The sequence below is a fragment of the Monodon monoceros genome, unplaced genomic scaffold, assembly GCF_005190385.1.
Source record: "Monodon monoceros isolate NGI ecotype Baffin Bay Population unplaced genomic scaffold, NGI_Narwhal_1 Super_Scaffold_22, whole genome shotgun sequence".
In the NCBI taxonomy this organism is placed as follows: Eukaryota; Metazoa; Chordata; class Mammalia; order Artiodactyla; family Monodontidae; genus Monodon; species Monodon monoceros.
The window spans coordinates 64,547,300-64,561,722 of NW_021703779.1; the positions used below are offsets into that span (position 1 = coordinate 64,547,300).

Consider the following 14,423-nt stretch of genomic DNA (forward strand, 5'->3'; position numbering starts at 1 on the left):
GGTGGCCTCATAGAATGAGTTTGGGAATGTTCCTTCCCCTGTACGTTTTTGGAAGAGTTTGAGAAGGATGGGTGTTAGCTCTTCTCTAAATGTTTGATAAATTCATCTGTGTAGCCATCTGGTCCTGAACTTTTGTTTTTTGGAAGATTTTTAATAACAGTTTCAATTTCATTACTTGTGATTGGTCTGTTCGTATTTTCTCTTTCTTCCTGGTTCAGTCTTGGAAGGTTATACCTTTCTAAAAATTTGTCCATTTCTTCCAGGTCGTCCATTTTGATTGGCACAGAGTTGCTCGTAGTAGTCTCTCAGGATGCTTTGTATGTCTGTGGTGTCTGTTGTAACTTTTCGTTTTTCATTTCTAATTTTATTGATTTGAGTCCTCTCCCTCTTTTTCTTGATGAGTCTGGCTAATGGTTTATCAGTTTTGTTTATCTTTTCAGAGAGCCAGCTTTTAGTTTTATTGATCTTTGCTATTATTTTCTTTGTTTCTGTTTCATTTATTTCTGCTCTGATCTTTATGATTCCTTTCCTTCTGCTAACTTTGGATTTTGTTTGTTCTTCTTTCCCTAGTTCCTTTAGGTGTAAGGTTAGATTGTTTATTTGAGATTTTTCTTGTTTCTTGAGGTAGGCTTGTATAGCTGTAAACTTCCCTTGTAGAACTGCTTTTGCTGCATCCCATAGGTTTTGGGTCGTCGTGTTTTCATTCTCATTTATCTCTAGGTATTTTTTGGTTTCCTCTTTGATTTCTTCAGTGATCTCTTAGTTAGTAACATATTGTTTACCCTCCATGTGTTTGTATTTTTTATGTTTTTTTCCCTCTAATTCATTTCTAATCTCATAGGGTGGTGGTCAGAAAAGATGCTTGATATGATTTCAGTTTTCTTAAATTTACTGAGGCCTGATCTGTGACCCAAGATGTGATCAGTCCTGGAGTATGTTCCATGTGCACTTGAGAAGAAAGTGTAATCTGCTGTTTTTGGATGCAATGTCCTATAAATATCAATTAAATATATCTGGTCTATTGTGTCATTTAAAGTTTCTGTTTCCTTATTAATTTTCTGTTTGGATGATCTGTCCATTGGTGTAAGTGAGGTGTTAAATTCCCCCACTATTAGTATGTTACTGTCAATTTCCTCTTTTTTGGCTGTTAGCAGTTGCCTTATGTATTGAGGTGTTCCTATGTTGGGCGCATATATATTTATAATTGTTGTCTTCTCCTTGGTTTGATTTCTTGTTCATTATGTAGTGTCCTTCCTTGTCTCTTGTAACATTTCTTTACTTTAAAGTCTATTTTATGTGATATGAGTATTGCTACTCCAGCTTTCTTTTGATTTCCTTTTGCATGGAATATCTTTTTCCATCCCCTCACTTTCAGTCTGTATGTGTCCCTAGGTCTGAAGTGGGTCTCTTGTAGACAGCATATGTATGGGTCTTGTTTTTGTATCCATTCAATGAGCCTGTGTCTTTTGGTTGGAGCATTTAATCCATTCATGTTTAAGGTAATTATCAATATGTATGTTCCTTTTACCATTTTCTTAATCGTTTTGGGTTTGTTTTTGTAGGTCCTTTTCTTCTCTTATAGTTCCCACTTAGAGTATTTCCTTTAGCATTTGTTGTAGAGCTGGTTTGGTGGTGCTGAATTCTCTTAGCTTTTGCTTGTCTGTAAAGCTTTTGATTTCTCCATCCAATCTGAATGAGATCCTTGCTGGGTAGGGTAATCTTGGTTGTAGGTTTTTCCCTTTCATCACTTTAAGTATATCATGCCACTCCCTTCTGGCTTGTAGAGTTTCTGCTGAGAAATCAGCTGTTAACCTTATGGGAGTTCCCTTGTATGTTATTTCTTGTTTTCCCCTTGCTGCTTTCAATAATTTTTCTTTGTCTTTAATTTTTGATAGTTTGATTACTATGTGTCTTGGCGTGTTTCTCTTTGGGTTTATCCTATATGGGACTGTCTGTGCTTCCTGGACTTGGGTGGCTCTTTCCTTTCCCATGTTAGGAATGTTTTTGACTATAATCTCTTCAAATATTTTCTTGGGTCCTTCTCTCTTTCTTCTCCTTCTGGGACCTGTATAATGCAAATGTTGTTGAGCTTAATGTTGTCCCAGAGGTCTCTTAGGCTTCTTCATTTCTTTTCATTCTTTTTTCTTTATTCTGTTCCATGGCAGTTTTTTCCATCATTCTGTCCTCCAGGTCACTTATCTGTTCTTCTGCCTCAGTTATTCTGCTATTGATTCCTTCTAGTGTAATTTTCATTTCAGTTATTGTATTGTTTATCTTTGTTTGTTTGTTCTTTAATTCTTCTAGGTGTTTGTTCTTTAATTCTTCTAGGTGTATGTTAAACATTTCTTGTGTCTTCTCGATCTGTGCCTCCATTCTTTTTCCAAGATCCTGGATCATCTTCACTATCATTATTCTGAATTCTGTTTCTGGAAGGTTGCCTATCTCCACTTCATTTAGTTGTTTTTCTGGGGTTTTATCTTGTTCCTTCATCTAGTACATAGTCCTCTGCCTTTTCATCTTGTCTGTGTTTCTGTGAATGTGGTTTTTGTTCCACAGGCTGCAGGATTGTAGTTCTTCTTGCTTCTGTTGTCTGCCCTCTGGTGGATGAGGCTATCTAAGAGGCTTGAGCAAGTTTCCTGATGGGCGGGAGTGGTGGTGGGTAGAGCTGGGTGCTGCTCTGGTGGGCAGAGCTCAGTTAAACTTTAATTCCCTTGTCTGCTGATGGGTGGGGCTTCGTTCCCTCCCTGTTGGTTGTTTGGCCTGAGGCGACCCAACCCTTGAGCCTACTGGGCTCTTTGGTGGGAGCAATGGCGGACTCTGCTAGGGCTCACACCAAGCAGCACTTCCCAGAACTTCTGCTGCCAGTGTCCTTGTCCTCACTGTGAGACACAGCCACCCCCTGCCTCTGCAGGAGACCCTTCAACAGTAGCAGATAAGTCTGATTCAGTCTCCTATGGGTTCACTGCTCCTTCCCCTGGGTCCTGATGCATACACTATTTTGTGTGTGCCCTCCAAGGGTGGAGTCTCTGTTTCCCCCAGTCCTGTCAAAGTCCTGCAATCAAATCCCGCCAGCCTTCAAAGTCTGATTCTCAAGGAATTGCTCTTCCCATTGCCGGACCCCCAGGATGGGAAGCCTGACGTGGGGCTCAGAACCTTCACTCCAGTGGATGGACTTCTGTGGTATAAGTGTTCTCCAGTTTGTGAGTCACCCACCCAGCAGTTATGGGATTTGATTTTATTGTGATTGCGCCCCTCCTACTGTCTCATTGTGGATTCTCCTTTGTCTTTGGATGTGGGGTATCTTTTTGGTGAGTTCGCGTGTCTTCCTGTCGATGATTGTTCAGCAGTTAGTTGTGATTCTGGTGCTTTCACAGGAGGGAGTGAGGGCAGGTCCTTCTTGTCCACCATCTTCAAGCCATTCTACAATATTGTTTTTTAATCAGTCACACTCAGATGTTTTAGCTTAAAATTTTGCACTCACATTAATGGACTTCGCAGTATGCATAGTAGATTTGTTAACTGTAGAGATACGTGAGTATGTTTAATGAGCCTGAAGTCATAGGTTTGGTACTCAAACAGCCCTCGCCCAAGATGTCTTAATGATACATGCTGTTAGTCAGAAGGGCTGAATAAATATGATTATTATAAGCTTATCCCCACTATTGGGGAAATAACTCAAAGTATATACTGTAATAATGGAATTCTCTAGCCAATGGAATCACCTTATATGTAAAGGCCAGAACATTATTGTAACAAAATGTATGTTATACACTAGAGTCATCTTCAGTTCAATATTATCTTGTTTGCATTCTGTCATTTCTGCGTCCTTCATTTCAGCCTCCATTATATCTAATTATAATGCAGTCAGGGCTAAATTACACTTTGAGTGATTAAAAAAGAACAGGAGGGAAGTTGCAAGCAAATGAAAGCAAAAAGAAGTTTTCAAGGGGTCTGTTTAATTTTAGAACAAACTCTTCTGGGGCAGTTCAGAAATAGCCTTTCTCATGAGACAAGCAATGCCTGTTACAAATTACAGTTACAGATCTTTTTTCTTCTTTAATCCACTAAGCTGATACTTCCAGTTACCTTCTACTACCCCTTTACTTTCTCCTAACCCAGTTAGGCATACCGTTGCCCTAGCTGGGGTCACTACATGCACTTTTGTTTTTTTAATTAAGTGACACTGGTCTTCCCTCAGTTTCATCTGCATTATATTTTTTAAAATGAATTGATAGAGTTCTAATTATATTTTGAAGTAAGAATTTAAAAAATTTTCCATAATTTATATAAGTATGAAACATGTTTTTGAAACTTGAAAAACCAGATTTTCTCTTTCTCTTTGGCTGTAGATTACATTCAACTGAAGCAAGAAGATTTTTTTCCTACTTTCTCTATACCCTTCTCTTATTACTGATACTTTCCTGTGATCTGATTTTCTGAATTATTTGGTACCCACAAAACCCAGTGTGTAACCATTATTTTTTTCCAAAGAAAAGAATAGTATTTTATTTTATTTTTTAACCACTTTTACACAGAAAACTTAGATTATATTAGATACTTTGTCTTCTTATTAAAAACTATTATTAAATTAATATTTGGATATTTTTTCTTTTTTTCAAAACCCAGATCTAACCTATGGACTGTTGATCCCTATTCCCTGTCCGGTAGCCACCAAGGGTTGCTGATTCCTAGAAAGAACTGACGTTTCTGCTTCACGTTATTAATTTTCTTCCTGGCAGTTACAGCAATAGCTGGCCTAGAGAAGTGGGATGGTTGTTAACAAAATGCTTACACCAGAGAACAGCATGACTGCCATAAAATGAACTTTTTTGTTAAGTTGTGTGGCACTTTTTTTTTTCTTAGGAATAAGAACATTTTAGATTAGTGTGTGTCAGACAATAAAACTTGAGAAAGAAATTACTGTTATTTGGCAATATTGTAATGTGTATGTTGGTATATTCTTGGGTTCTTTGCTACAACTGCAGTCATTTCCTAAGTACACGAGTTCCTTTCTCTAGGACTCTGTCTTACGAGTTTCTAAAAATACTTTATATTTACATGATAAGGTCTCAATGGATTACAATTCATGGGCATTATTTGGATCCCAATTCAAGCAAACAAACAAAGAGTGTTAAACAGTTGTAAGACAGTTGTGGAAATGTGAACATTGCCTGGATATTTGATGATATTGAGGAATTATTTTAGGTTTGATAATGGTATTATGGTTCTTTTTTAAAGAAAAGAGTCTTATCTTTTAGTGATATGTATTTAAATATTTACATATGATACAATATCTGGGATTTGCTTCAAAATAATCAGGGTAAAGGGCAGAGAGTGAGTGGGTAGGAATATATATGAAACAAGAGCAGCCCAGTGTTACTGATAATTACTGAAGCTGAGAGATGGGTACATCAAGTTTATTATGTTGTTTTCTCTTTTGTGTGTGTGTGTATGTATTTGAAAATTTCCGTACTAAAAAGTTTTTTAAAATGAAGCCTTCTTTTAAAATAGTTTTATTTGATTTTGGCTCAATACTGTACAAAAGTTAAGAAATAAATTTCTCCAGATTCACTTAATCCTTTCACAGTTAAATGAAAAAAAAACTATTATAAGATTATTATTTTTATGAGAAATGTTATCTGAATTGTTTTTCTTATCAATATTCCTAGGAATATATTCTGTACTTGTGGCTCTGATGGCTGGGAAGGCAGAAGTGAGATATAACCCTGCTGTCATACAACCCCCGATGATAGCCGAGTTAATCCGAGAGCTTGGATTTGGAGCCACTGTGATACAAAATGCTGATGAAGGGGATGGTGTTTTGGAACTTGTTGTAAGTAAGACGTTTTGTGTGGTTAATAGAATTTGCAGGAAAAACTTGGCAAGAATTCAGAAAAGAGTTTGAAAGATAATTAAAATGTGGGGACAATAAAACATAAAATGAAAATTAAGGAAACTGGAAAGATATGACAATGGTGGCCTTCAAGCATAGAATGTAAAAGATAATCATCTCAGACTTCCCTGGTGGCACAGTGGTTGAGAGTCCGCCTGCCAATGCAGGGGACACGGGTTCGTGCCCCGGTCCGGGAAGACCCCACATGCCGCGGAGCGGTTAGGCCCGTGAGCCATGGCTGCTGGGCCTGCACATCCGGAGCCTGTGCTCTGCAACGGGAGAGGCCACAACAGTGAGAGGCCCGCATACAACAACAACAACAACAAAAAGATAATCATCTCTATTAAGAACCAATAAACAAGAATTGGGTTTGAATGAATAAATGAAAATCAACTTCTAAAATATAGTATGATTCCTACATGAAATTACTAGAAGAAATATTTGGAGCTTTTTTCAATATTCTATTTTAAAAATTTCAGACATCAGGAAAGTCAAAAGAATTGTACAGTTGAACATTCTTACACACACTGCATAGATTCTACAATTAACATTTTACTATATTTGTTTTATCATACATCAGTCCATCAGTCCATTGTGGAAATAATTTTAAACTCACAAAGAAATTGCTAAAATAGTACAGAGGATTTCCCTGTAGCCTCTACCTAGCTTTTCCCAGTGATAACATCCAATCTATCATTTAAAAAATAATATTAGAGTAGGAAGAGTCTTTCTAAATATCATACAAAATCCATAAAAGACAAGGTTGTTAACTTCAGGTACATAAAAATTTCTTCTTGGGAGAAAAACACCATAAACAAAGTCTAAAGGCAAGTAAAATAATTGTAATTCATATCATAAATGAAGGTTAATTTCCTTAATATATGAAGAAGTGTTGTAAATCAATAAGAGCCATCAAACCAAAAGAAAGATGGTAAAGGATATGAACTAACAGTTCACAGAAAAACCAAAACAGTACCTCTTTAAATGAAAAAATGTTCGATGTCACTTTTAATAAGAGTAAAGCAAATTAAAACTGCACTGAAATACCATTTTCCACCTGTGAGATTGGTAAAGATAAAAAGCAATTTTGTTAACACTGTGTTTGATCTCTCATATATTGCTGGTGGAATGTCAATTGAGACAAGGACTCAACAGAAGAATTTGGCAATATCTATCAAAAGTAAAATTGCGCATAGCCTTTGCTTCAGAAGCTCCACTTGTAGGAAATTATCCAGCAGACATATTTGGATATGTATGAAATGATATGTGTGCAAAGATGTTCATTATAGTATTTTTTTTTTGCCTATGCCACACGTGGCATGTGGGATCTTAGTTCCCTGACCAGGAATTGAACCTGCGCCCCCTGCATTGGAAGCACAGAGTCTTAACCACTGGACTACCAGGGAAGTCCTATTGTAGTATTTTTATAATAGCAAAAGATAGGAAACAAACTAAATGTCGGTCATTGGAGACTGATATATACATCCATACCATGGGATACTAAGCAGCTATTACAAAGAATGGGTTGGTTTGTACTTTTTAAAGACTTCTAAAAATTAATAGCTTTATTGAAATATAATTTACATACCATAAAACTCACCCTTTTAAAGTGTACAGTTCAGTGGTTTTTAATATATTCTCAGAGTTGTACAACTAATCACCACTATCAAATTTCAAAACATTTTCATCACCCCAAAAAAGAAACCCCATACCTATTACCAGTCAGTCCTCATTCTTGATATTAATCATTTGAGCCTTCTTTTTTTTTTCCCTTCATCACTCCAGCCAAAAGTTTGTCAGTTTTGTCAATCTTTTCAAGTAACCAACTTTTGGTTTTGTTGATTTTCTCTATTCTCTCTTTTGTTAATTCTCACTCTAACCTTTGTTATTTCCTTCCATCTGTTTGCTTTAGGTTTAGTTTGTTTTACTTTTTCTAGTGTCTTAAGGTAGAAAGTTAGGTTATTTATTTGAGATCTTTCTTACTTTAAAATATTGGCACTTATAAATTTCACTATAGGTACTGATTTCATTTCAGTTATTGTACTTTTCAACTCCAAACTTCCATTGGGCCTTTCTAATAATCTCTCTGTCTTTATTGATACTCTCTGTTTGGTGGGATATTGTCTCATACTTTCCTTTAATTCTTTTTACATCATTTCCTTTAGTTCAGTGAATATATTTAAAATAGCTGATTCAAGATCTTTGCCTAGTAAATCCAATGTCTGGGCTTCATCAGGGAAAGTTTTTTCCTGTGTATAGGCCATACTTTCTTGTTTCATTGTATGTCTGACAGTTTTTGTTGAAAATATAATGTAGTAACTCTGGAAATAAGATTCTTCCCCTCTCCTCAGGGTTTGTTATTTGTTGCTGTTTGTCATTGTTATTGTTTGTTCAGTGACTTCTGAACTAATTCTATAAAGTCTGTGTTCTTTGTTGTGTGTGGCCACTGAAATCTCTGTTTGGTTAGCTCAGTTGTCAGCTAATGATCAGACAGTGATTTCCTTAAATATCTGGAACCAATAAGTCTCCTAGTCTTTGCTAAAGAGCTCTTTGTAAATGTTGGGGCATGCCTTGAACACTCAGCCATGCAGCTGTCAGTTTTGCCTTACCCTTCGACTCCTGCTTCTATGGAGCCTAAAGGTCAGCCTGAGGTGAGAAGTTAGGGCCTTTTCAGTTCTTTTTTGAATATACACACAGCCCTGGACATGTGCATAACCCTATGCATGTGCATGGCCTTCTAGATTCCTAGGAATATGTTGCAGCGCTTATGGACGTCTTGCTTCCTGGCTTTCCTTTTTAGGCTTTTTTGTTAGTCTCTTGTTTGCTCCAACTGTTATCCATTGGCTCAGGCAGCCACAAGGTTAAATAATTTCCTCTAATTGTTTCTGACAAATTCTCCTGGGGAAAAGGCTTTTTGTATTCACTGGGTCATCAGGACAAACAGACATCTTTGCAAGTGGAGAACCATCAGACAAGCCAAATAATGACAGTTGTCTGGGAATGAGGCTTTGAAGGTACTCCAATCCTTTTCTGTCCTCTCTGATAGCTTTCCTGATGCTGTTTTTCACCATGATCGGTCTTCATGGCTACCCCAGAGCTGGAGGAGAGGGGATGGGAATATGGCAAACTGTAATGCCATATAGCTTGATGTTTTATTGGAATTTATCTGATTTTCTTGAATAAATGCTTCCTGCATTGCTGTAAGCTTTTGTTTAATTTTCAGATTTCTTTTTTAATCAGTTTTTTAAATTGAGGTGTAGATGATTTACAATATTAGTTTCAGGTGTACAGCATAGTGATTCAAAATTCTTACAGATTATATATACTCCATTTAAAGTTATTGTAAAATATTGGCTGTATATCCTGTTCTGTACAATATATCCTCATAGCTTATTTATTTTGTACATAGTAGTTTGTACCTTTTAATCCCTACCCCTATCTTGCCCCAACCCCTTTCCCTTTCCCCATTGGTAACCACTAGCTTGTTCTCTATGTGTAGGTTTCTGTTTATTATATTCATTTCTTTGTTTTATTGTTTAGATTCCACATATAGATGATAAGATACAGTATTTGTCTTTCTCTGTCTGACTTATTTCACTAAGTATAATACCCTCCAAGTCTATCCATGTTGTTGCAAATGGCAAAATTTCATTCTTTTTTATAGCTGAGTAGTATTCCATTGTGTGTGTGTGTGTGTGTGTGTGTGTGTGTGTGTGTGTGTATCACATCTACTTTATCCATTCATCTATTGATGGAACTTAGGTTGCTTCCATATCTTGGCTATTATAAATAATGCTGCTATGAGCATTGAGGTACATGTATCGTTTTAATTAGTGTTTTTGCTTTCTTTGGATATATACACAGGAGTGGAATTGCTGGGTCATATGGTAGTTCTATTTTCAGTTTTTTGAGGAACACCCATACCATTTTCTATAGTGGCTGCAGCAATTTACATTCCCACCAACAGTGTACAAGGGTTCCCTTTTTTCCAACTTTTCTGAAAAAGGTGGTTCCAGCAACTTTTGCCAGTTTTCTAATTGCTTTTGTGGAGGAGAGAATTTTCAGAAATCCTCACTCCACTATTAATGATATTCTTTTGGTGGATATTCTTGAATAAGTACTTTGTAATTTGTTGTGTACTCTTTTTGGTTACTTCCCATAATCTTTCAGTGGTTGGTTTTTGAAACTTTTGTCCAGTTATATCATTGCTCTTTGGGGAAAGGATTTGCTGAGCTTCTCACACAGTCATTCCAGAAGTCCTGCCCCTCCATTTTAGAATTTAATACCCAACTAAAGTATAACCTCACTCAAGACATAGGGCAAAATACATTTTTGGACAAAGGTAGAACACTTTTGTTATCCATTAACCTTCACTAGAAGTAATACTAAAGGATATATATATATATATATATATATATATATATACACACACACACACACACACACATACATACTTATATACATTAGCAGGGTGAAAAAAATCTAGAGGGAAGCAAGACATTGAATACAAGAAGCAATGATAGTTGTCAAATCCTCTATCACTGAGTAATAACAGGAAGATGGAGACTTAATGAGATCCTTAATGTTGCAGCTGGGACCATATCTTTGTTCAATGTGATATAAAAACAGTGATCTAATGATCATAATCTAAAGCATATTAATAGTGCAGATAAGATCTTGTGTGTTAATCCCTTGTTACAAGAGTTCTTTTAGTTTAAAGTAACAACACACATTTAATAGAGGAAAAAAGTATATTTCTGAATAACAAAACCTTTGTCTTTAACAGGTGAGAGGAATGACATGTGCCTCCTGTGTACATAAAATAGAGTCTACCCTCACAAAACATGGAGGGATCTTCTACTGCTCTGTGGCCCTGGCAACCAACAAAGCACATATTAAATATGATCCAGAAATTATTGGTCCCAGAGATATTATTCATACAATTGAAGTAAGTGCCAAGACTTTGCATTTCTGTGTTCTTACCTATCTAGTCAGCACTACCTTGAATCACTTCTGGTTTGTATCAGATAGAGATGATGAGAAAAATCTGATTCCTTTGTTTACCTCTATAGACAACGTCTGTCTCAAAATTTAATATAAGAGTGTCTGCCTTTTTCTTTCTTTTTTTTTTTTTTGGTCTTCGTCAGGAGGAATTAGGTAAAGGCACATTGGCACTATTAATCAGGAGCAGACTTAAGGCAGAACCACAGATCATTTAAAAATATTTAGAAAATGTAAGCAAAGTACAATTTGTTATGAGTAAAATTCATGTTAATCACTAAGAAAGTGAAGCATCCTGCTAGATGCTGTATTGTTTGTTAGGTCAAAGCAAATGATATCATAGTTAAAGTAAGAAATTTAAAAGACCAAACCTTTTTCTCTGTGACAAATTCATCCTGCAGTCTTCAGTAAATCTTAAGTGGTAATACATGTTAAAGTGCTTTAGAAGTTTCACTGTGGTCTAGCATTGGTGTTCTAATGATCTAAAAAGCATATTAATCATTCAGGTAAGATCCTGTTAATGTAGATAGTAATACCATTAACATCTTTGTGAAGCTAGCATTATTGAGTATCTACTATGTGCCAGTTACCAAAATTGCAAAGCTTCAACTCTTGATTTAATTCTCACAACAGTGCTGTCATCTTCATTTTGGAAGTGAGGAAACTCAGGTTATGAGATGTTACTTCCTCAAAGTCACATAGGTAGTAAGTGTCATAGCTGGGATTTGAGCCTAATCTTTCTGACTCCAATGCTCATGCTTGCTCTTTTCACTGTGTTATACTGCCAAGAAATGTAAGATGGCAGCATTTTCCCTAGCAGTTTGAAATATAGTGTATGTTACTGTCTATGTTCATATGAGTCTTACTTAGGTGTAATTTTCTTTCAGTACTTTATTTTATTGCGGAAAATTTTCGTTCGTGTTCTTTTTTCGGGTACAACAAGAATAAAGACTGCATATGCAAACCCTTGAATAATATATTTAGTATGGTGCTAGCTTTTGTGGCCTATTATTCAGTTTTCTGTACTTTCAGGGGATGGATGGATCAATGACTTGATAGATGTCAAAGCTAAAATTAAAAATAAAGTGATTAATATACATCAGTACTAGTAGATGCTTGTCTAAGTGTACGATTTATGATTTTACTGCTGAATTCTCTTCTTTTTATTGGAGTATAGTTGCTTTACAATGTTGTGTTAGTTTCTGCTGTACAGCAAAGTGAATCAGTTATACATATATCCACTCTCTTTTTTTTTTTTTGCGGTATGCGGGCCTCTCACTGTTGTGGCCTCTCCCGTTGCGGAGCACAGGCTCTGGATGCGCAGGCTCAGTGGCCATGGCTCACGGGCCTAGCCGCTCCGCGGCATGTGGGATCTTCCCGGACCAGGGCACGAACCCATGTCCCCTGCATCGGCAGGCAGACTCTCAACCACTGCGCCACCAGGGAAGCCCTCCACTCTTTTTTAGATTCTATTCCCATATAGATCATTACAGAATATTGAGTAGAGTTCCCTGTGCTATACAGTAGGTTCTTATTAGTTATCTATTTTATACATAGTAGTGTATATATCTCAATTCTGTCTTTATTAGGTCATCATACACTCTGTCGGCCTGACCAAGTAATAGATTCTGCTTTTTTCAAAAATTACTTATTGGAGGCTTTAGTTGACTTCTTGATATAAGAACCTCTACTGAGGACAACTGCACTTGAGTTAAATCAGTAGTTTGAGAACAGTAGGATAGACATCAAATAGAGTTGAGAAAATACTCATTTCTTTGATGAAAGATTAGAAACAAAGGTAATTAAGAGAAGGAAGCACATCTTCATCTTTATATTCCCCAGAATGACTTGCACTTAGTAATTGAATTGAGTTGTTCTTAATGACAATACCACAGCTTAGAATTTCTGTAGGTAATATTTATACATTCAGTGAAATAATTGTTTTCTCATTAATTTCCTTAGAGCTTAGGTTTTGAAGCTTCTTTGGTCAAGAAGGACCGGTCAGCAAGCCACCTAGACCATAAGCGAGAGATAAGACAGTAAGTACTTTTGGAATGTCAATGAAAAGCAGATTTTGATTCCTCTTTACAAATTTAATAAACTGTTAGCATGTCAGTTTTTTCAATATCATCCTTACACTGGGTGGGAATTGGTCACAAGTTATATTTCCTTATAGTACATAGAATCTTTAACCATTACCTATTTACTCAAATGATTTTTCTTTTCTATATTAGATGGCGACGGGCCTTTCTTGTGAGCCTGTTTTTCTGTATTCCTGTAATGGGGCTGATGATATATATGATGGTTATGGACCACCACCTTGCAACTCTTCACCATAATCAGAACATGAGCCAAGAAGAAATGATTAGCATTCATTCTTCTACGTTCCTGGAGCGCCAGATCCTGCCAGGATTGTCCATCATGAATTTGCTATCTTTTTTATTGTGTGTACCTGTACAGGCAAGTGAAATGTTAGCAAGTATATTTATTAATAATGAAAAATAGCCAGAATGTGATAGGTGAGGCTATTTTCAATCGTACAACAAATATTGGCCAGAAGTACGATCATTTTATGCTGGATGCTTTACAAAAATAATCTTAAACTGAGTGGTTAAAGTAGATAATAATAAATTCCATTTTAACCCCGAAGGATACTGTTTAATGACAAAGCAGAGAATAAGAGTTCAGTTCATCTTCAGTTATGAATTTGGTATTCATATCTGCTATTGTATGTAACTTTATATTTAAAGTTATTATAATAATAAAATGTTATACTTTATTTTATTTTTATTGTCTTTTTTTTAACTTTTTATTTTATATTGGAGTACAATAGATTAATAATGTTGTGTTAGTTTCAGGTGTACAACAAAGTGATTCGGTTATACATATGCATGTAGGAAGTCTGGGATTGACATGTACATGCTGCTATATTTAAAATGGATAATGGCCAACAAGGACCTACTGTATAGCACAGGGAACTGCTCAATATTCTTTTTTTTAACTTTTTATTTTATATTGGAGTGTAGCTGATAAACAACGTTGTGATAGTTTCAGGTGCACAGCAAAGTGACTCAGCCATACATATACATGTATCCATTCTCCCCCAGATTCCCCTTCCATCCAGGCTGCCACATAACATTGTCTGCTCAATATTCTGTAACAACCTAAGTTGGAAAAGAATTGATAAAATGTTATATTTTATTTCTTTATATTTATATTTTATATTAAATGCATTAAAATTCTCTTTATATAAATTATATTAAATATATTTTATTTTAATATATTTATTATTAATTTATTCTGTAAAATAATCATAATAGTTATATTATTTCTCCATGGCACTTAAGTTCATTACTCTCTGTATGTTTTTTTTAAATTTTATTTTATTTCTTTTTTTTGTACAGCAGGTTCTTATTAGTTATCCATTTTATACATATTAGTGTACATATGTCAATCCCAATCTCCCAATTCATCATCCTCCCCTGGCCCCCACTTTCCCCCTTGGTGCCCATACGTTTGTTCTCTACAT

General features: G+C 35.8%; 1 protein-coding gene across 1 annotated transcript in view; it reads left to right on the top strand.

The window, feature by feature from the left end:
* Positions 1–14,423, top strand: part of ATP7A (ATPase copper transporting alpha) — a 118,709-nt gene that overhangs the window by 72,732 nt on the left and 31,554 nt on the right. The window contains exons 6-9 of the mRNA XM_029240806.1: positions 5,670–5,833; positions 10,680–10,841; positions 12,857–12,933; positions 13,129–13,354. Coding sequence (XP_029096639.1) covers positions 5,670–5,833; positions 10,680–10,841; positions 12,857–12,933; positions 13,129–13,354 — 629 coding nt within the window. The remainder of the gene's footprint in view (positions 1–5,669; positions 5,834–10,679; positions 10,842–12,856; positions 12,934–13,128; positions 13,355–14,423) is intronic.